At 50.3% G+C, this 22,492-nt stretch overlaps 2 protein-coding genes across 5 annotated transcripts; one reads left to right on the top strand and one right to left on the bottom strand.

Moving 5' to 3' along the window:
- Positions 1-535: 535 nt before the first annotated feature.
- CCS (copper chaperone for superoxide dismutase) lies at positions 536-14,199 on the bottom strand. Of its 4 annotated transcripts, none has more exons than XM_059882906.1 (8): positions 14,152-14,199; positions 13,747-13,819; positions 6,488-6,671; positions 6,096-6,273; positions 5,464-5,524; positions 1,231-1,308; positions 1,056-1,159; positions 536-932 (listed from the first exon to the last, which is right to left on the bottom strand). In XM_059882906.1, exons 3-8 carry the CDS (start codon positions 6,588-6,590, stop codon positions 551-553), a joined length of 906 nt encoding a protein of 301 aa, XP_059738889.1. In that variant the 5' UTR covers positions 6,591-6,671; positions 13,747-13,819; positions 14,152-14,199; the 3' UTR covers positions 536-550. The 4 variants fall into 4 exon arrangements, 3 of the variants coding, with proteins under 3 accessions (XP_059738889.1, XP_005227132.1, NP_001422193.1); XM_005227075.4 differs by having other exon boundaries at positions 6,488-6,625; NM_001435264.1 differs by having other exon boundaries at positions 652-975; positions 6,488-6,625.
- An 86-nt stretch (positions 14,200-14,285) lies between these two features.
- Positions 14,286-17,555, top strand: CCDC87 (coiled-coil domain containing 87). The gene has a single exon (XM_005227235.5). The coding sequence runs from the start codon at positions 14,443-14,445 to the stop codon at positions 17,014-17,016; it is 2,574 nt and encodes an 857-aa protein (XP_005227292.2). The 5' UTR covers positions 14,286-14,442; the 3' UTR covers positions 17,017-17,555.
- Positions 17,556-22,492: the final 4,937 nt, after the last annotated feature.

Here is a 22,492-nt window from a genome sequence, read left to right as displayed (position 1 = left end):
TCTCATCGACATCATAGCATAGATATGCATAGATAGCATCATCGACTCAATGGACATAAATCTGAGCAAACTCCAGGAGATAGTGAAGGGCAGGGGAGACCTGGCATGCTGCAGTCCATGGGGTCACAAAGAGTCAGACATGACTTGGGACTGAACAGTGACAAAGGCAGGGAGAAAAGGCCCACCCACAGCTCCCATACGCTCAGGGGGAAACTAAAGCTGGATCTGCTTTGATTTCTTCAGGAAAGCAAGGCCCTGAATGGGTCAGGTGTCCATCTTGGTTCCAACTGGCCATAGTGAAGGGAGAGGGGTCAGGCCACAAACAGAAATACGTCTGCTATGGTCTTTCGCTGTTACCCTGAGGAAAAGGAAGTGGCCCTCAGGAACTGTGTGGATTTTCTCTTCTTTTCTTTTTGGCCGTTCCATGCGCATGCAAACTTCCCTGACCAGGAATCAAAACCATGCCCCCTGCAGTGGAAGCATGGAGTCTTAACCACTGGACCACTGGGTAGTCCCAGAACTGTGTGGATTTGAATCCAGTTTTCTTTGCCTACAAAGCCAAGAGGTGGCCCTCAACAGGGAGGACAGAGGCAGAGGGACTGTGTTTACTAAGCCCATTAAGGGAGGAGGGGACACAGACAAAACGCAAAGTTCCATGTGAAAATAAAACTTTAATTTGCCAAGGGAAGAGCAAGCAACCCTTTGAGATCAAACATAGCCTGCACACTGGTTCTCCCAGGACTGGGTGAGCAGGGCCTCCCTCTGGAAGTGGACGGTGCTCAGCAGGGAGGACGGTGACAGACCCGAGGCAGAGGCTGCGCTCAGAGGTGGGCAGGGGGCTGGGCAGGCTCCTTCCGTCCCTGGCCAGCGATGGGCCGGCCCCGCTCCTCCCAGATGGTGAGGCCATCACAGGAGCAGATCTGCTTGGGGTTCTGGAAGAGGCCAGCAGAGCGTGCGATGATGCCACAGGCCAACCTGCAGAAGAGCGTGGGGTCGAACTGAGCACCCACCAGGACCCTCCAGGTCTCTGTGTACACCGCGGGCAGAGCACTCACCTCTCTCCTGAGTTTCCTGTGATCCTGGACAAGGGATGCCCGCCCCGGCCCAGGTCATCTTCTCCCTCATCGATGACCAGGCTTCGGCCAATCACATCCCACACCTTTGAGGGGAGACAACAGCCTCAGACATTGGATCTGTTAGGAAAGGTCCCTGCCTTCTCCTCCACCTCACCTTCAGCTGCTCGTCCTCAATCCTGAAGACAGCTCGGCCATCCTCATCGGCACGGACATTCCCCAGGTCTCCGCGGTGCTGCAGTGAGAGCCGGGGGAAGAGGGCATGTGGGACACGGCAGCTGACTTCTGGCTTCCCAGTGTCTGATTCCCCGTCCCCAGGGTACCAGTGTCCTCCTACAGGTTCAGTCTGGTAGGACGAAGGGACAGCCCAGGACACACAGAAGGCAACTGGACTCTCTCCCCCTGGAACTAAAATCCTGGGTCGGGTGATGGCACACTGGACATAGCCAGTGGCCCTCTTCCTAGGAAGTCACGCCACTACCCAGCCTGCTTTCCCCTAGGAGGCATCTGCCCATTGTGCATCCCAGCCTCAGAATGCTTCCTGCTTCTTTGTAAGCCCAGTTCTCCAGCCTCCCGATGACTCTGTCAGCCCCTGGCAGTCTGCAGTTCCCCTGCACTTAAGTTGGCCAAGCTTGGCTTCTTGACCATCAGAGGCAGCCAGCATCCCTTCCCTGATGTCCAGCCTCCAGGAACAGAGAGAAGAAACACAGGAGCAGAGGGCATATCCTGCCCCCAAGACTGTTTCTGCCCACCTTTCCTCTTGAAGGTATAAAAATGTGCTAACACAGCTACTGGGGGCTTCCCTGGTGGCTCAGTGGTGAAGAATCCGCCTCCCAGTGAAGGAGAAATGGGTTCGATCCTTGGGTTGGCAAGATCTCCTGGAGAAGGAAATGGCAACTGATTCCAGTATTCTTGCCTGGGAAATCCCATGGACAGAGGAGCCTAGCGGGCTACAGTTTGTACAAAGAGTCGGTCTCGACTTAGTGACTAAAATAACAACAACACAGCTACTGACCACCTCCTACGTCAGACACCCTCTGCCAGGTGGGATTTGGGGGTTGGGGATGCGTACGTGGTCAAACACCCTCAGGGGTCTGGAACACTGTGGGGAGCCAGACATGGAGCAGACTAGTGGCTGCAAAGCACAGGGTTACAACAGTGAGTGTGCTTCCCTGTGACAAGACTACTGGAGAGTCACAGTAGGATCTGTGCAAATAAACCGTCCCCAACCTGACACTTTGGGCAGAAGGATCCCTGCCAGCATGGACTGGTACTCATGGCCTTGCCTTGGGCTGGTCACAAAGGATGTTGCCACGTGATGGGGCTGATGAGCAAGCGGCGAGAAGAGCCACCTCTGCTTTATCTTGTTTCCCTGGGGGACCTCTGTTGCCGACACCTGGCACTTTTTGCTGCACCTGGTGTTGGGGCCTTTTGTGGTGGGAAGGTAAAGGATGGGGAGGAGTTTATAGGACCAGACAGAGGATGCGAGCGCCCGGTGTGTGGCTCAGAGGTATCATCAGGCAGTGGTGGCACCGAATGTCACACCACGCAGCCACGTGGGATCTGTACCCTCGGGGACTGGGGAGCCAAGAAGGGTTTCAGGAGGGGTGTGACATGGTTACCCCATGCTTTGGAGCAATTTCTCAAATGCAGTGCATGGAGAGGGAGGGGAAGGACTGGAGCGGGGCAGGGGGAGGGCGGAAGGAAGCATGGAAACCAGCTAGGAGACGTGCAAAGGGACAACCAGGCTTGGATATAAATCCCCTCACTGAATTCACTTCCATTTGGGCAAAACCAGATGCTGAAATCCCAAAGGAACGTGCCAGTCACCATGGTGGCTGGGTTATGGAGCCCTTGCTCAAGTTTTCCTCCGTCTGTACAAGGGCTTGGGTACAATGGAGCAGCTGGCACCAGACCCTTCAGATGCCCTACCCCTAGCAGGCCCAGGCCAAGGCAAGGTAGTCTCTTGCCCTTCGAAACTCCACTTCCTCCCAGAACCCAGTCTCGAGGGTTCATGCCTCCGGGGCTCGCTCTGTGGGGCGGCCCCGTGCTGAGCCTCTGCTCCCACTCTCCCCACTTCACCTGCTCAGCACCTTTCAAAGCTCATGAGGAAGACAGCCTTGAAGGAGCACCCCCGGATTCACACCTGCTGAGTGTGGGCTGGACCAGGCATCACCTCCGAGCTGAGGTTTCAAAAGGAGTGTGGCTGGGGTCTTGGACGCCTTCTCTCTCTGGCTCTGAGGACAGGCAGCTGCAGTGCTGTGTGCTGCCCTAGGGAAAGGCTCATGGGGCACAGGACTGAGGTCTCTGGCCGACACCCAGCGAGGCCTGCCAATAGCAACATGCACAAGTGTGGAAGTGGGTCTTCCCCAAATCAGGCCTTGAGAGACACTCAGCCAGAAGCTCCAACTAGGCTGTGTCCAGATTCCTGCCCCAGAGAAACTGTGAGATGACAAATGCTTGCTGTTTTAAACCCCTAAATTTGGGGAGTCCCTGGCGGTCCAGTGGTTAGGACTTGGTGCTTTCACTGCCAAGGGCCCCAGTTTAATCCCTGGTTGGGGAATTAAGATCCTGCAAGCCTCGCGCCACTAACAAAAAACCAACACTCTTATGTTTAAAGTAATTTGATTCTCAGCAATAGATAACTGACGCAGGGAACACAAGCATGGCGCTATGCAATGGACCCCATAGAAAGGCTTCCTCAGCTCCCTAGGGGGTGGCGGGTGAGAAGTAAAAACTTTTGACTGTTAGAAATGTAACAGAGCAGTCAGAAGTCCAAAAAAGAGAGAATTACCACTGACATGAATTAAGAAACACACACCACATTTTCACTTGTTTGCCCTGGTACGGAATTCGCAAGGAGGGGAACACACCGCCACAAGTGGAAGAGATGGAATTAGGCGTATGTCGATGGGCCATTAAGAAATATCCCCAGGTGGCGGGAGGAGGAGAGCAAAGCTATCGAGTCAGCGAGGAGTGAAGCTGAGCCTGACCTCACCCGCTCCCAGAGGACCACCTCCTGAGACAGAGCTCTTTTTCCCCCTTCTTCTTTTTTCTCCAAGCTCCCCTCCTTCCCTCCCTCCCTGCCCAGTAAGTAAAAAAAAAAAAAAAGAAAGAAATATCCCCAGGAGAGAAGGCGGTCCTCCTGGACAACACCCAGGACCTCTCTTAACATTCACTAAGCACTCTAACAAAGATAAGCAGGCCGCAGTCCCTCGTAGGTGTTTAATGACACTGTTTTTCTTTTTTTGGTCACACTGAATGGTTTGCAGGATCTTAGTTCCCCAACCAGGGATCGAACCCATGCCCCCTGAAGCAGAAATGTAGAGTCCTAACAACTGGACCGTCAGGGAATTCCCCTGATGACACTTTTAAGGTCTGCACTGATTTATTTTTAGAAGGATCCTTCTCTTGGAGCTAGAAGTACTGGTTTCTGTGGCAGTATCATTTCTTGTTCAAAATAAATCTACTTGAATTACATGAATGACGTCTTGATTTTCTTCAAAATAATGGAGAAGGGCCAGGGGTGTAGATGGAATGGGGACTGGCCACAAGCTGGCAACTGTTAAAGCTGGGTGACAGGGACACAGGGGTTTGGGACCCTAGTCTGTCCACTTCAGAACATGTTTGAAATCATGTTCCGTGATAGATTCAAGTGTTAAAAATAAATTAAATTTACTTAAGGGGGAAAAAAAATCAGCCAGTTTAAATCAAAACATTGAGTAACTAGCAGAACAAGAAGGACTCAGATAAGGCAAAAATCATTAAGGTGGCATGTGACTCACAGCCGAGGGGGGCCAATTCTCTGGTGTAAAATGAAAGTCCAGGGCCAGGAGCTGCAGAGTCAGGAATGGCCTTTTTAAAAAATTATTATTATTTGGCTGTGCCAGGTCTTAGTTGCAGCACGAGGGATTTTTAGTTGCAGCATGTGAGATCTGGTTCCCTGACCGGGATTGAACCCAAGCCCCCTGCATTGGGAGCCCGGAATCTTAGCCCTTGGACATCCAGGAAAGTCCCGGGAACAGCGGTTTTACTTAAGGTAAAACCTTTAACTTCCACACCATCACCTTCTCTGGGAAGCTCTCTCCCACAGCCTGTGCCCTTCGGACTGGATCTGGAGCTTGCTCTGGGTTCCCAGGGCCTCCCGGAGGCTCCTGCAAAGATGTTCTGGCTATGCTGCAACCACAGAGTTCTAAGTGTCTCCCTCGCCAGGCTGTGAGACGGGGTCAGGCCTTGAGCACAGGAAGTGCCTATAAATGTTTCTAACCCGAACAAGATAAAGTGAGGGAGAAAGACTCCCCCCAAATGGAATCACACTCTCAGGCTCCAAGAGCTGCCTGCCCTGCCTCTGAGATCTCGGGTTCTCTCCCAGCCCAAGATCAACACTTACCCGTTCAGAGTCCTGGGGGCCCCCATGGGACATTCCATCAGGGTTAAAGTGGTCCCCACAGCTAAGAAGAAAAGATAGCAGGTAGGCAGTGAAACAGCTCACGGACCAGGTGATCCATCCTTTTACTTTAACTACATTTGTTCCATTCATTGACTCATTCATTCATTCATCCACTCATTCAACAAATGGACCCACTCTGTACCAGGCTCTGGGTTGAGATCAGTAAGAAGAATCAGTCATGGGACCTGTCCTCAGCAGGCCTCCAGGGTAAACATGGGTGAGTAAATACTAATTGCAGCATGATAAACACCATGACACTCGCGGAGAACTGATCCTCCCATGTTCAGGAGTCTCCTTCCATTTGGGAGCTAGGAGCAGGAGTGTCAAGGTCAGATTTTGGTTCAAATTCCCACTCTGTCATTTACATGCTCTAGGGCTTTTGACAAGTCATGTAACCTTTCTGAGCCTCAGTTTTCTCATGTGTAGACTGGGCTTGTGTGTATACGCCTCCCAGGGTACTTGTGAGGACCATATGTGAATGTATGTGTAAAAAGCTGAGTACAGCCCCCTGTGCACAGTGGGTGCACAACCAGGGCAATGAGGATGCTCCAGGGAGGTTCCAGAGGACTCACCTGTTGCAGTTCCTCGTGAGGTCCCCGAACTGATGGACGTGGAGTCCATGCAGCCCAGGCTGCAGGCCATCAATGGTCCCCTCGATTAGGCAGCGCTCAGGGGTCAGCTGCAGGAAGCGCACCACTCCCTGCACAGGGCCAGGCCCCCCGAGAATGGCCACGGCTGCCCCTAAATTCTCTGTAAGGTATCAGACACCAGGGCTGGCTCGCCACCTCACCCAGCCCTACCCGTTCATCAGCTTGGAAAGGGCAGGGAGAGAGCCCCATGTAACCTTCACATGGTCCCCGAAGCCTCTCCAACCCAAAGCCCCCAGATCCTATGGTTGGTTAGAGCTGTACCACACCCAGGCCACCTCCCTCCCAGAGAGTCCAAGGCCATAGTGGTTACTCACGCAACAGGCCACTGCCCATGCCCTTGAGGACCGCCTGCCTCCCAGTGCCTTCTAGAAGGGCCTGCACCTCCTGGCTGGGCAGGGTGGTCTGCACCAGGACCATCTGGTTCTCCAACTGCACCTCCACACTTTGGATGCCTAGAAGACAGGGGGCAGAGGGCAGCAGAGGGCTAGCACCCCTCTGCTGGGAGCAGGGAAGAAAGAAACAGACGGTGATTCACCATCTCCATCTTCATCACCTTTTTGTGGCCAGAGGCAAGCTCCAAAGCCGCCTTCTAGCTGTAAGGCCTTTAACCTCTCTCTTTTATTTTCCCGGCTGTGCCAAGCAGCATGTGGGGTCTTAGCTGCCCAATCAGGGATCAAACCCTCAGCTCCTGCAGTGGAAGATTCAAATCTTAGCCACTGGACCCCCAGGGAAGTCCAGGCCCTTAACCTCTCCGAGCTTGTTTCCTTACAAAGTGAGGATAAAGTCACATTGCCCCCAGGACTGTTGTGAGTTCTTATTTTGTGCCAAGAGTTATTCATCTATGTTTGAAGCATAGATGCATGTGATCATGCTCAGTCACTTCATTCGTGTCCAGCTCTTTGCAACCCTATGAACTGTGGCCCATCAGGCTCCTCTGTCCATGGGATTCTCCAGGCAAGAATACTGGAGTGGGTTGCCATGCCCTCCTCTAGAAGATCTTCCCAACCCAAGGCATCGCACTGGCATCTCCTCTATCTCCTGCATTGCAGGTGGATTCTTGACCTACTGAGCCACCTGGGTAGCCCTTTGAAACATAGATAGTTCTTTTAAAAATATTTGAACACAATATCATGAATCAACTGTACTTCAATTTTGAAAAAATAAACGATGAAAAAATATTTACATAAAAGTGGGCTATCAGGCTTCCCTGGTGGTCCAGTAGTTAAGAATATGCCTTGCAATGCAAGGTACACTGGCTTGGTCCCTGGTCTGGGAGGATCCCACATGCCACAGAGCAACTAAGCCTCTGTGCCACGACTACTGAGCCCACGTGCTCCAACTGCTGAAGCCCAAGCACCTAGAGCCTATGCTCTGCAACAAGAGAAGCCTCTGCAATAAGAAGCCCCAGTACCACAAGAAAGAGTAGCCCACACTCATTGCAACTAGAGAAAGCCCGCAGGCAGCCACGAAGACCCACCACAGCCAAAAAATAAATCTTAAAAAAAAAGTGGGCTATCGATAGTCACAATATTCATGATAGTCAAAAGGTGAAAACAACTCAAAAGCCCATCAAATGATGAGTGAATAAACCAAATGTACAGCCATACGATGGTAGACGTTCAGCCATAAAAAGGAATGAAGCACTGATTCCTGCCGTGATGTGGATGGACCTTAAAAACATTAAGTGAAAGCCAGTTACCAAGACTACATATTGGATGATGTCACTGTGGATGAAATATCCAGAATGGGTAAATCTACAGAGACTGAAAGTAGATGAGGGGGCAGGAGAACAGGAGGGTGATAGTCGAAGGGTATAATTTCTTTTTTTTTTAAGATTTATTTATTGTATTTTTGGCTGTACTGGGTCTTCAGTGCTGCGCTCGGGCTTTCGCTAGTTGTAGTGAGAGGGGCCGCTCTCTAGTCATGGTGCACAGGCGTGGTGCATTGCGGCGGCTGCACTTGTGAAATGCAGGCTCTATGTATCTGGGCTTCAGATAATTGCGAGCTGTAGGCACCTGGGCTTTAGTAACTGCAGAACGTTGCCTCAATAGTTGTGGCTCATGGGCTTAGTTGCTAAGTGGTATGTGGGATCTTCCCACAGGGACTGAACCCGTGTCCCCTGCATTGTCAGGCAGATTCTTAACCCCTGCACCACCAGGGAAGCCCCTGAAGGGTACACTTTCTTCATGAGGTGATGAAATACAAAAATTGATAGTGGTAATGGCTGCACAACTCTGTGAATATACTAAAAACCACTGAATTGTATACTTTAATGGATGAATTTTATAACACATGAATTATATCTCAATAAAGCCGGCACACATTAAAAAAAAAGATGAGGCTATCACCATCATTATGAAAGCTAACATTCACTGAGCATGCACTGTGGGCTTTCTCATACTGTACCTGTATTAACACAAGTAACCTTAGGAGTTGAGCACTGTTATCCCCACTTTACAGGTGAGAAAACTGAGCCACAGCGAAGTTAAGAACTTCAAGTTCAGTTAAGAACGCTCCAAGTTCAGTTCAGTTCAGTCATGTCCAACTCTTTGAGACCCCATGTTTCAGCACGCCAGGTCTCCCTGTCCATCACCAACTCCCAGATCTTGCTCAAACTCATTGCACTGTAGTAAATGGAGGGACTCGAACTCATCCCAGGCAGCCTAGCTCCAGCTTCCAAGCACTTCGCCTGGACACTGCTCACCCTGAGAAGCAGCTCCAGCCTCCAGCTTTGGGGCCCCCTCCCCCGTCCTCCTGCGGCAGCTCCCACTTCCCCCACATAACTCAAGCTGTGTGGACTGCAATCCTCTGTGTGGCCCACAAGCGTCAGGTTCAAAAGTCAGTGGCTCTCAACTGCCCTCCAAATCCCTGAGTCACCCTGCTGTGCACACAGCCTGCAGGGTGATTCTGACACACACTCAGCTTAGAGGGCTGTCGGGCCAAGAGAAGGACAAGAAGGGGCTTCTCTTCCATTCAGATCTTCAGGGCTCACAAACCTTTCAAGAGGACATTTGAATTCTGAACCAGAATACAGGGGATGGTTGGGAACTCTGAACGTTGACCTCACCTGTGGAGCTTACAAACATCCTGCTCTGATCTTAGTGTGTTTGCTGTTCTGGGTGAGAGTAAAGCCCACCGGAGCCAGGAGCCCTGGGCAGCCCAGCAAACGTAGGTTAAACGAGGCGTTTCCCTCTGCTGAGCCAGCGCTCTGTGGACTGAAGGCTAAGCCATCCAATTTCCCTCCATCCTTGGTTTCCCTCTCTCCCCTGCCAGCAAGGGTATAATCATCCCTGAGGCACAGACAAGGAACGTCAGCTGTTCAGATTCCCTCCAACTTGAAGCAACACGGAAATGGTACTGGGAAGAGGCAGCATCCAAGAGGCAGGACTATCTGGCCTGTGTTACAAAAGGTCCCATGGGCTTGCGTCCATAGATCCCAGCCGCATTGGTTGGGGGAGGGGCCGGATTTGTAAACAGACACACCTATATCCTCCCCAGCAAGTACAGGGCAATTCTGCCAGAAGAAAATTCTCCAAAGAACCCAAATGCCATCACTTCACACAACATCTCATACTAGGCCACCTGGCGTGAAGCCTTGGCGCTCTGGGTTCACCCAGAGGTGCTTCTGGGTGCCAAGGGGCTGTAGGGAGAATGGCAGGGAACTCCTGGGGCCTGAGCCTCTAGGGAATGCCACAAACTGTGTGCTCCGCTTTACACACATCAGGATGGTGATACTGTCCTCCTTGGGCAAGTGAAATGAGGCAGGGGGGTTACGCAGCTGGCTCGAGATCACAAAGCTCAGAAGGCAGCCGGTCCAACCCCAAAGCTGACTGTTTGGTCCCTTCGTCCCACAGGAAGTAGAACTGGGCCCCAAAGGACTGACTGTCTGAGGCTCCCAGGGCTCAAAGAAACATGAAGTGCAAGGGATTCACATGCCTATTCAGTCATTTAACAAATGTACACTAAGCACCTCTCATGCGCCCTGTTCAGGGCAGCAGGGATGCAGCAGGGAACAAGTCAGGTGATGTCCCTGCCCCACAGAGCAGCATGTATTCCAGGGCAGGAGCATGCATATCAAACACACGCTCAGGGAGATTCGGGTAGTGCAATGTGTGCTCAATGAAGCAGGTCTGAGGGAACAACTCGGGGATGAACACTTAGACAGGCTTGGTCAAGGAAGGTGCAGGGAAAAAGCAAACTAGCCAAGATGGCGTGGTCAGGCCCTTTTGTGAATAATGATTATGTAACAGCTGAGATCACTAACAGCACTGCGCATGTGCGTCACAAGGTACTCGCTTGGCCACGGGCTACTTTTGTTCTGTAAGCATACATAAGCTCCAACTGGAAAGTCCTTGTTGGGGAGGTTATGTTACGTTAGGCTATGTTATCTTATGTCTGCTGCTACAGTTGCAGCACCAGCCAGGAGAGAATAAACACGTCTGCAGTTCCTTCAGCTCCTTGAGTTTTCTTCCAGCTTCCCTACATGCACCTTGCCTACCATGGGTTCAGTGAACAGCACGCACAGTGAGATACAGAGGGACAGAAGGTCTCTCTGAGCCTTGAAGCAAATGCCTGAATGTAGTCAGGGAAGAACATTCCAGCAGAGGACACAGTCTGGGCAAAGACCCTGAGACAGGAACGACATCTATGTGTCTGAGAAAGGCCCGAGTGGCTGCAGCTGGAGTAAAGAGAAGAATAAGATGTGAAGGTACAAGTGGAGACCAATCAAACAAAGCCCTGCAGACAACAGGAAAGAATCTGGATTTAATTTTAATGCAGGGGAGGCCGCTGGGAGAGGCCACGGAGTATCGTGGTTGAGGGTATGGGCTCTGGAGTTGAAATCCTGAGTCTGCCATGTACTAGCTGTGTGGCCTTAAGACAACTTACTCAACCTTTCTGTGTTGAGTTTTCTTTTCAGCTTCTGTATCTGCAAATGGAGATGATAATACAACCTATTTCAGAGGGCTACTGAAGGCCTAAATGAGTCATCTGACACAGAGCACTTAGAACAGTGCCTGGCCTATGGGAAGTTCTCAATATTATTACTGTTTGAGGATTTTAAGCAGAGCAATGACATCTCTTAAGAGCTGCTTTTCTGCATTGGAAGGGAAGGGCCCCGGTGAGAAGCTCCCTGTGACTGTACATTTCCTGAACTTTTGACGTGGGTCTGAACCAGGAGGGCTGGCTCCCTAGCAGAGTAGCAGTTCAGTCTGGCTGGTGTGGAGTGTGGCCAGGCCCGTATCTGTTTAGCTCAGAGAGGGAGAAAAAACAAGGCCATAGGGGGCTCTAGGGTAGTGATGATAAGGATTCAAGGGAGTGAGCCTTGGGCTGGGAGGGCCTCCCACTTACCCCTAGGAGGAAAGCAGAGCCTTTGTCCCCAAACCCAGGCCTCCTGGAGAGAGCAAATCAACCAACCCATCTCTCTCTCTCCTCTGCATTCTGGGGAGCCAGCCCATGAGAAAGCCAAGCTGATTCCAGTTACCCAGGCTAGGAAACAGAGAGTCACTGGAAGTCTTTATCTGGTCACTAAGAAATCTGCTAACAGCTAGAAACTGCCCTATGTTCAGCAGAAGTCCAGCTGTCTGCTTTCCCAGCAAGAATGTTTTACAGGAGGTAGAGAGCCTAACAGCCTTGGAAATCTGTGGTCAGAACACTCTACTCACAGTGGAATGGTTCGGTTTTCTTGGACCCTCACCCACCACCCTCAAACACACAGTCTAAGCAAACCCAGCTTTAGGATCTCTACCCTCTGTGAAAGTGGCGCTGGGAGCCGCCATGGAGCACTCTGGGGGCTGAGGGCAGACAGCGCCTGGGCGCTCTGTTCTCCATGCGTAAATTCACAGGCAAACACACATGACGAACAACAGGAAACGGTGTTGGAACAATGAGAATCAGCATATTTGCACAGGAAGCTTTGGGAGACGTCATTTCCTATAGTCTGCCTGGAGTGGGGACAAAATTGAACAAACAAGAGGAGTCTGGTGCTGTGGAAAGTGTGAAAGCTACTAGTTCTCCTCCATCAGGAGAAGTTACTTAAATGAATGAAGCTCCTGCAGAAAATCCAGGACTTGTCAACAGATGCTGTTATGAAGATGGTTGGCTGATCAAGATGACATTCAGTAACCCTTCAGAACTAGATGAACTAATGAGTGAAGAAGCCTATGAGAGATACATAAAATCTATATTGAGTGAAAATGGAACCCCAAAGTAAACCAATTTGAACAACTTTAAACAAAGACGTGTCCCCTCATTCCTCTGCCCAACCAGCTTACCCCCTATAAGCCCTTCCTCTCACAGGTCCTAAGATTCAATGGGCTCTCACTATATGCCAAAGTCCTTTTCTAAAGTGCTTTTACACATATTAACTAATTTACTCTTCTTGATGATTTTCTGGGGTAGCTTCCATTATCTTGCACATATGCCTGAAGAAACAGGCATAAAAAGTAACATGTGGGACTTCCCTGGGGGTCCAGTGGTTAAGAATCCCCCTTCCAGTGCAGGGGACGTGGGTTCAATCCCTGGTCAGGGAACTAAGATTCCACATGCCATAAAGCAACTAAGCCAATGAGCCGCAACGAAAAATCCTGCATGCCGCAACAAAGATCTGAGGCAGTCAGATAAATAAATATTAAAAAAAAAAAAAAAAGATAAAGGTCTAAGACTTCCATTTTGGAAAAAAAGAAAAAAAAAAGTAACATGCATGAGGCCTTAGTGCCATTAAATGGCAAAGGCGGGATTTGAATCTGAACAGTCTGACTCTGGAACACATACCCCTAATGCCAGCGACATACAACCGCCTGATACAGAGCCAAGCGCCATCAGTCTCAGCTTCAGAAGCAGGAGTTCTTCAAGAACGGCTCTTCCCAGCACAACGCTCAAGTGCTCATATTACCTGAGGGCAGGGGCTGTGCCTGAAACTCTTGTGAACCCTTCTCCCTAAAAAGCTCCCAGGGTCTGGTCTATACCTGCTGAATCACTGAATAAACCTTTAACAGACTCAAAGACAGGCAGTTCTCCAGGCCATGTTGGTGGCCTTGCCTTCTCAGAGCTTGCTGATCATGCCAGATCAAGGACCTTCCTCATGGTCCAGTGGTTGAGACTCCGCACTTCCACTGCTGGTAACACAGGTTTGATACCTGATTGGGAAAGTTCCACATACCAGGCAGTGTGGGGGAAAAAAAAAATCCAGGGCTACCTGGATAGAACATTGCCAGGGCTGCTGTTTGCTTTGTCAAGATTATGCTGCTTCTCAAGCAAGAACTAACTGTCTGTTTTCCAGGGAACACCCTGTAGGGGGACTACTCTCTGCCTACCTCCTTACTTTTCAGGCACCTGAGGTTAAGACACCAGAAAGGCAGGAAGTTAGGGCCAGTAGAAAAATCTGGCAGAGCAGGCCTGAGACCTGCATACTAGACTCCATTTCTGGGTCTCAGTGTGACTCTGAGAACATTCTTTCCTCTCTCCAGGTTTTCATTTCTGTTTCTGTAAACGGGAGCGGGGTAGGCCTAAGAGATTTGCCAGCCCCTCCCCGAGGTCTCCGGTTTGCTTTCACAAAAGTTCATCTGGTTCTTACCTGCGATCCCTTGCAGGGACGTGCGCACCGCGTCCACGCAGCTCTGACAGGTCATCTGCACCGCGAACTCCAGCTGCAAGGGTGGCAGGGACGGGCTGATAGGAGCTGGGGAAACTTCTTGCGTGATCCTGTTTCACTACCTCCCCTAGGACAACCCCTAAAGGCCTATAGTAACGCCCCATGTGACCCCTCCTCAAGCGCCTTCTTCACTGTCGCTCACGATCATTCCAGGAGCAACACCCCGTAACATTAACGCCAAGCGTCCTCCTACTCTCACAGTCCAGCCCTGGCCCCAGGCCCCAGCCCAGGTGTCTGCTCCTTCCCTCATTCTCAAGTTAACGATCGCTCTCCAGGGGCCGAAGTTCTCTGCCCTGCGAGGCTCCCACACGAGGCCTCGACCCTCACCGTGCAGGCAGTCCCGCGGTCCTCCGAGTCCGAAGCCATCCAGGATCCAGCTATCGCCCGAAGGCAGGAACTGAAGAGCCAGCCCGGAGCCGCGCCGCGGGAGGGGGAGGCGGAGCCCCGGAAGCCACTCCTTGCCCCGCCTTCCGGTGCGCGCGCACGCAAGGCTCTGCTCCTTCCCGCATCCACGCGACGGTGGGCAGGGATTGCGCAGGCGCACTTGGGCCCGCTGGCCCCTCGTTACCTTAGTAACCGCTAGAGCAGCCGGCGCTGTCGGCACCGCCTCGTCTTAAGATGGAGCCGTATAAGCTGGACCCCGAATTCCAGCGGATTTACCACCGGTTGCTGCGTCCGTTGTCGCTCTTCCCCCGCAGGACGACACGCACAGCGTCTCAGGAGCACCTCTCGCAGGAGGTCCCGATGCTACTGCCTTTACCGGTTCCACGGCTGACGGCGGAGTTGGTCTGCCGCCAGGTAGCCGAGCGGCTGACCAAAAGCGGCCTGGAGGCGCGGGCGCCTCACAAGGTACGGCTCCGTTTCACCGAGGTCATCCTGGACGAGCTAAAGTGCGGCTGGCAGGAGCCCCCCACCGAACTTGGCATGAGTCACCTGAACAATCAGAGGCTACGAAAGCGGCTCCTGATCTACGTGCTGCTCAGCTGCGAGCAGCTCTTCGTACGCTACCTGCACCTCCAGAAGCTCATGTCGACCTCCGCAGTTGTCTTCACTGAATCAGCCACGCTTACCCGCTTGGCCGCCAGCCTCGCCAGGGACTGCACAGTTTTCCTCACCGGCCCCGACGTCTACCGGAGCCTGCTCTCTGACTTCCTTGCCCTGCTCAAAGAAGAGCAGGCCCGAGTCTCCGCGCCCAGACTGCGCGCCGCTGGCCTTGGGGCTTACAGGCTCTTCCAGGTCCCATGGCATCACATCACTGGCGTCACCCAAGTGCCACATTTCAACCTCAGCCTGAACTACCTCATCCAACTCAGCCGCCCGCGAGACCTTGTCAGTGAGCCTGAAAAGGATCCAATGAAGGAATTGAAGTCCATTCCCCAGCTGAAGAAGAAGAAGCCTCTGCGCTGGCTGTCCTCCATGCAAAAGAGGAGAGAAAGCACCTTCACTTCACAGATTGCATCACTGCCTGGGACCTCTGTGGCTCCCCGCAGCCGGGCTCCCCCCACCTCGCACTTGCCCCTCTACTCCCAGCTCCAGAGGGGCCAGTCCATGCCCTCTCTGCGTGAGGGTTGGAGGCTAGCAGATGAGCTGGGCCTTCCTCCACTCAGTCCTCGCCCCTTAACCCCACTGGTCCTGGTGGCAGAGAGCAAACCAGAGCTGGCAAGGGACACGGTGGCTGAGGACCTGAAGCAGATGATGAAGCATATGCAGCTGGGGTGGTCTCAGTACTCACCGCTGGACTCAGGGCTGCCCCCACTCCTGGGGGCTCTGACCTACCGCCCAGCTACTACCCATCACCTAGAAGAGCTGCAGAGAAAGTTGAACAGCCTCGAGGAGCAAGAGGCCTCGGAACATCGGGGCCTCCAATCCCCTAAACCCCCTCCACTTGAACCACAGCCAGTGACTGTTACTTTGAAGCTAAAAAATCAGATGGTCCAGATAGCTGCTGTACAGGTCTCAGGAAGAAATTTTTTGGATTCCTTCCACATTGAGCCGGCCGGTGTGCTATACAACCACCTGGCTGGTGAACTGGAACCCAAACTTATCGAGCAAATGGATATAGATCGCACTTTTGGCAGTAGCATCAGGGAAGTCTACAAGGAGCTGATGAGCCGTGTCTCTAACAACCACTTCACTTTTGACCAGGGGCCCCTGGTTGAGCCTGCAGCCAATAAAGACTGGTCAGCCTTCCTGTCCTCAGCCTTCCTACGTCAAGAAAAACAGCATCGTATCATCAACACCAAGCTGGCTGAACTTTATCCCCAAAAATCAAGCACTTTACAGTCCAATGCAGATAAGATATCCTCCTTCACATCACTCCAAGCAAGTAAAAGCTGGGACAGGTGGTCAAACAGGGCCAGATGGCTGAACTGGTGGAAAAGCACTTTGTCTGTGGGTGACTACTTTAAGTACCTCACCACCCAGGAGACAGATTTCCTCCATGTCATCTTCCAAATGTATGAAGAGGAGGGTCCTGTGGAGACCGTGGCCCCTATCAAAGAGTCCATAAAGATCCAACACCCACCCCCCTTGCTAGAAGATGACGAACCAGATTTTGTGCCAGGAGAGTGGGATTGGGACACGGTGCTGGAACACAGGCTAGAAACTAAGAGCAGCCTCCTGGAAGATTCTCACAAAATCCTGAGCCTGCAGAAGCGTCTGGAGCGGGTTTGGTCCATGCTTGACGTTCCAGAGAAGGACCGGCTGGACATGGCCATCAAATACAGCTCCAACGCCCGCCTGAGGCAGCTGCCGGCACTGGTGAGTGCCTGGGAGCGGGCCTTGCAGCCCATCCAGCTGCGGGAGATACTGCTGGGGAGACTGGAGTGGTTTGAGCGGCAAGCCTCTGACCCTAACCGCTTCTTCCAAAAGACTGATGTGGGCCTGAGTCGCTTCCTGGAGGAGAATCAGATCCGCGGCCGTCTCCAAAGGAAGCTCAGTATGGTGGAGGCTCCTTTGGTTCCCCTCCTGGAGGAGATCGAGTTAGTCTTTGGTGAGCCGGTGACCTTCAAGGGGCGGCGCTACCTGGACAAGATGAAGCACGACAAAGTGGAGATGCTCTACTGGCTGCAGCAGCAGCGGCGGGTCCGCCACCTAACCCGGGCCAAAAGGGCCTCCCATCAGTCAGTCCTGTCCAGGAAGCTCAGCAGCCAGCCTTTAGTAGCCCCAGGGAATACTCCCATTACTCTTTGACCGGATCAAGCGCCCTCGGATCTCTCTGTCACCCCCATACACACAGCAGCTCATCCAGACCTCTTGACTCCTTTGAAAGAAGAAGTATCTGGGAGGGTAGAGTTCAGGAAACCTGCATTCCAGCTACCAAGGGACTGACATTAACACTGTATTTTGACCAAGAAGTTCTCATAAAAGAAGCCCCAAGCCCAGTAGTCCCATTTCTGTCAAACCATGCACATTACAGCCAAAGTCTCATGTATCAAAAGAACTAAGACTATCCCTTGAAGTTCATTGTAATAGGAAATGTTAGACAGACAGAAACCATGCCCCGTGGAACACCTCAGCTCAGCGTTTCTATCACGAGCCATTAGATTGACTGATTAGAACACCAAGCCAAGAGGCTCAATGGCATGATAACTAAGAGCTAATGCTCTGGGTTAGTAGATGTGGGTTTAAGTCCTGCCTGTGTAACCTTGGGCAAAGTACCTAACTGCTGTACATCTGGACCTTCCTGTGTCAGATAAAGGAGTTGGCTGTCACTTCTTCCAGGTCTAGCACACCGTTGGCAGAGCTAAAATTTTCCATTAAATTTATTTACCAATTCATACAAGCACCTGGTACAAAGTACACAAGGGTGTGCACTGAAAAGTGTTTCTTCCCATCCTTCCCTTCAGTAACCCCGTTCTCCTTGTGGTGACAACTGTTGCCAGTTGCTTGTGTATCTTTCCATTCCCTTATTCAAAAGCAGATATTTACTGAATACCAGCTAGGTACTCATGCTGGGTCTTTATCACTGAACAAAACCAAGACCCTTACCCTTTGTAAAGTTTACATTCTCCTGAGGGAACACAGACTGTAGACCATAAACACAGTACGGAAGCACATTGAATAATAGAATGGAGGATGATGATACGTACTCTGGAAAAAAGAAAAGGCAGAGGAGGGCAAGAGGAAACAGGGTGAAGGATGTGATTTTACTGGGGTAGTCCACGCAGGCCTCGCCGGGAAGGGGAGATTTGAGCAGAGGCTTGAAGGAGGGGAAGAAGTGAGCCCTGTGGACATCCGGGACAACAGTGTTCCCGCCAGCTAAGGCAGGCGGATGCTTGGGGTGTTCCAGAAAGGCAAAGTGGCCAGTGTGGGTGGAGCAGAGCGAGGAGGAGAAAGACATGAGTCAGAGGGGTCATGGCAAGGAAGGGGGGCAGGTTGGATTATGTGAAAATTATTTTAGAGAGAGCCGATGTGTGTATGAACACGCGTGAATATATTGTTCATCCTTGTGTCCGCAGCGGCACCAGCAGTAGCATTGTCTCCTGTTTCGCCCCTTTCAATTTTATCCTAATTTGCCCCAAGCTCATTCCACATTGATACACATAGAGCTGCTTTATTTGTTTTGGTTGCTATAGAATATCCTACTGTGTGTATTTTTATTTTGCTTAATCAGCCCCTTATTACAAACAAAGACATGGGCTTCTTTGGCTGTCCAGTGATTCAGACTGAGCTTCCAATGCAAGGGGCGCAGGTTTTATTCCTGATCAGAGAACTAAGATCTTACACACACAGACAATGCTCTAAAAAAATCCTTGTTCGTTTATTCACTATGTGCAGCTGTTTCTATGGTTTAAAGTTTCTCGAAGTGGAATTATATCTAAGCATAAGTATATATATATATATATATATATTTTTTTTTTTTTTTCCTTCTATTTGGCCATGCCATGCGGCATGTGGGATCTTAGTTCCCCCACCAGGGAGCCAACCTCACCCCCTGCTTTGGAAATGCAGCGTCTTAACCACTGGACTGCCGGGAAAGTCCCAGCATTTGTAGTTTTGATAGGTATTACTGAGGCTACACAAAGGCTGTAAGCATTTGCATTATCTGCCACACTGCCTGACAATAGTAATAATTCCCCACTCTCACTAGAAGTATTATCAGAAAGTTTCATCTTTGTCATGTAATACGTGAAAAAATAGGATCTCATTTGAGTTGTGTTCTCACCTCTCTCTGAGTGAAGTTGCATCTTTTTTAAGTTTAAAGGCGTTTTTTCTCTTCTAAGTACTTTATTGTTTGGCTGTGCTGGGTTTCTCTAGTTTCGGCAAGCAGGGGCTCATCTGATTGTGGAGTGCGGGCTTCTCCTTGTGGTGGCTTCTCTTGAGCACAGGCTTTAGGGTGCTAAGGCTTCAGTAGTTGTGCCACTCGGACCCTAGAGCACAGGCTCAATGGTTGCAGCACGCGGGCTTCGTTGTTCCTTGCGTGTAGGATCTTCCTGCGCCAGAGATCGAATCCATGTCTCCTGCGTTGGCTGGCAGATTTTTTTACCACTGAATCACCAGGGAAGCCCTAGTTGGTTGGTTGGTTGGTTTTTTTCTGTAAAATACTCAAGCCCTTTGCCTACTTTTCTATTGTTTTTGACTATTTTGCTTTCTTGATTTTTCTGAGCTCTTTACCTATTCAGGAAATTTAGCTGACATGTTAGTAGTGAGTTAGCACTTACTGAGTTCAGTGAGAACACTCTCTCTGCACAATCTCTTAGACTTCTCGTGAAGCATGTATTTTAATCACCATTTTACCCCTGAGAAAATGAAGGCTCAGTTAGATAACGTGACTAACCCAAGATCATAAAGATAGTTAATGGGAGAGCCAGGCTCCAAGCCCAGGTCTGTCTTGGTGCACTGATTCTGTGAGTTATGGTAAGAAAGCTCTTACACACAGCCTGCCTCACCTGCCTGCACAAGTAAGGTAAAGCCCCTGGTCCAGAAGTTCTCCATTCATTCTTTGCTGATATGGATGCATGCACTTCTACTTTGTTTTCCTAACAAAGCAGCACTTCTCAAACTTTTCCACCCAGGTAACTCTTAGAATTGAGGAACAGAAGCAAGCATCTTGGTCAGGTATGAGGGATTGGGGTGGAGGCCGAGAGCAGGGAGGGTAAAGCAGTGCTAGCCTGAGAGGCCTGAGAAATTGGAAGTTTTTAGTTTTGAAATCTATGCAAGATTTGCATTCTTCTGTGTAATATGTACTTTTTTTTTTTTTTTTTGGCCACACCTTATGGCTTGCAGGATCTTAATTCCCCTACCAGGAATCTTGGCCCCAGCAGTGAAAGCCCTGAATCCTAATCACTGGACCACCAGGGAATTCCCTGTCCATGTTTTGTTTTTGAATTTTTTTAAAATATAAACCATGAAGTGAAGTCACTCAGTTGTGTCTGACTCTTTGCGACCCCACGGACCTTGGCCAACCAGGCTCCTCTGTCCATGGGATTTTCCAGGCAATAGTACTGGAGTGGATTGCCATTTGGTGCTTTGAATGAAACTGGCCCTCCAGGCAGATACGCTATAGTCAGCCTTTGTAGTATGGTTTCCCTCCTGGTCTGCTGTTGTGTTCTCTAGAGGTTACACAGAACCCAGGTGAGCAACACTAGAGCAGGGGTCCACAAGCTTTTTAAAGGGCCAGACAGTACCAACTATTTTAGGCTTTGTGAGCGATATGGTTTCTGTCCCAAGGCTCAACTTTGATTTTGTTGTGTGAAAGCAATTATAACAGTATATAAGTAAATGAGCAGGCTGCTGCTAAGCTGCTAAGTCGCTTCAGTCGTGTCCAACTCTGTGCGACTCCAGAGACGGCAGCCCACCAGGCTCCCCTGTCCCTGGGATTCTCCAGGCAAGAACACTGGACTGGGTTGCCATTTCCTTCTCCAGTGCATGAAAGTGAAAAGGGAAAGTGAAGTCGCTCTGTCGTGCCCGACTCTTAGTGACCCCATGGACTGCAGCCTACCAGGCTCCTCCGTCCATGGGATTTTCCAGGCAAGAGTTTTGGAGTGGGTTGCCATTGCCTTCTCCGATGAGCACGCTGTGTTCCATTAAAACTTTATTTACAAAAACAGGCAGCTGCCTCAGGGTGTAGTTTGCTAATTGAAGCTCTATAGTATCGGCCCCTTTAAGAAGCAAACACACAGGAGGAGGAAGCCAACAGGCTTAGTGCGGCATTTCCCAAAGTGTGTGCCAAGTAAGCTAGTCCTGAGTGATAGTCCTGGGAAAAGGGTTCCACGGTCAGATAACCTTGGGGAACATTACATACTGCATTCCTGAAATTCCTCAGAGTTTCACAGTACATAGGAGCGCATTGGGAGCTTGGATGGGTCTTACAAAAAATACAAAGAATGCTTTTATTCCTTCATGGCCATTATGGTCATTGGGAAGTTAATTTTGGGAAACAGCTCACATGAATTAGTCCTTGGAAATCACCACTGATCGTCTGGATGGGAATAGTACACAGAGATAGGACGGGAGGGTATAGTCCTAGACACACAGGTACAGTTGGGATATCTGGGCCTCAGGGGACGTGAAAGGACATCATGAAGCCCTGGACAGGCTCAAGAAGGAGCCATAGGAGACCTGGAGACTCTTGCAGCTGCCTCAAAACACTGCCTCTCGGATCCTCCCTTTCATCCTAGTCCCTGGATCTGAGACTCTGAAGGCCTAGGACTGACTTTCCCGAAGTTCCAGGCCTAAACCCATGGCTTAGTGACCCCTCCCTGCTGATCCTATATATAGATTTGGTGAATTATTACCATTATTACATATATGTGAGTATTACATATGGAATAATAATAATGATAACTAATAATGATGATAATTCATATTCATCCTTGTTCTGCTGATTAAAAAGTGCTGTTTACGGTCATTCTACTGAGAATCAGTCGAATGTAACTTGCCTCTGAACTGGTGGAATTGTGACTTAAACCCAGATCTGGAGTAAGTCCTTTGCCTGGGGGGTCTGGTTGCCAATGGGGGCTCCTGCTCGGTGCCAGGCCTCCATGCAGCTGGAGTTTCCAGGTCCCACGCCAGCAAACTCAACTGTGTTGAGAACCAGTTACACTGAAGTGCTTTAAGGATATTATTTCATTTAATCCTCATGGCAACCTTGCAAAGAAAGAGAGGGCAGTGATACCTCCCTCTGGGGAAACTGGACTCTAGGATAATTGGACAAAATTAATTCTCTAAATTACTGAGGATTTTTGTGGAAGTTTTAGTTTTGGGCCTTCCCCAAACCCAGAGGCCATCAGAAAAATACTTTAAAATCTGGGCTGTGATCATTTGCTGCAGCCCTTTCGTTGTCAAGGCAGGGCTAGGGTCTAAACCCATGAAAGTCCAATATGTTCTGTATTCATTATTACATTAAAGGGATGGATCATTCATTTGCACATTTTAATATATAGAGAGAATATATTTTATAATATATTTATTATATATATATATTTTGTTATTTATTTATTTATTTATATTTGTTATTTAATGCTGGGACTTCCCTGGTGATCCAGTCAGTAAGAATCCACCTTCCAATGCAGGGGGCACAGGTTCGATCCCTGCTTGGGGAACTAAGATCCCACATGCCACCGGGTAACAAAGGAACTAGAGAAGCCTGCGTGCCGCAGCTGAGACCTGACACAGCCAGATAAATTGATAAACATTTTTAAAATATAAATAAACACGAATCCCA

The sequence above is a fragment of the Bos taurus genome, chromosome 29 (genome assembly GCF_002263795.3).
Source record: "Bos taurus isolate L1 Dominette 01449 registration number 42190680 breed Hereford chromosome 29, ARS-UCD2.0, whole genome shotgun sequence".
Taxonomy (NCBI): Eukaryota; Metazoa; Chordata; class Mammalia; order Artiodactyla; family Bovidae; genus Bos; species Bos taurus.
The sequence above is the reverse complement of the archived record's forward strand: the minus strand, read 5'-3'. Positions and strand labels throughout refer to the sequence as shown.

Coding starts and splice junctions, on each gene's coding strand:
- CCS (XM_005227075.4), bottom strand. CDS start 14,190: ATGGCTTCGGACTCGGAGGACCGCGGGACTGCCTGCACG. Junction 1,309..5,463: donor GCCCCCAGGACTCTGAACGG/GTAAGTGTTGAT, acceptor CTCTCACTGCAG/CACCGCGGAGACCTGGGGAA. Junction 1,160..1,230: donor TTGAGGACGAGCAGCTGAAG/GTGAGGTGGAGG, acceptor CTCCCCTCAAAG/GTGTGGGATGTGATTGGCCG.
- CCDC87 (XM_005227235.5), top strand. CDS start 14,443: ATGGAGCCGTATAAGCTGGACCCCGAATTCCAGCGGATTTACCACCGG.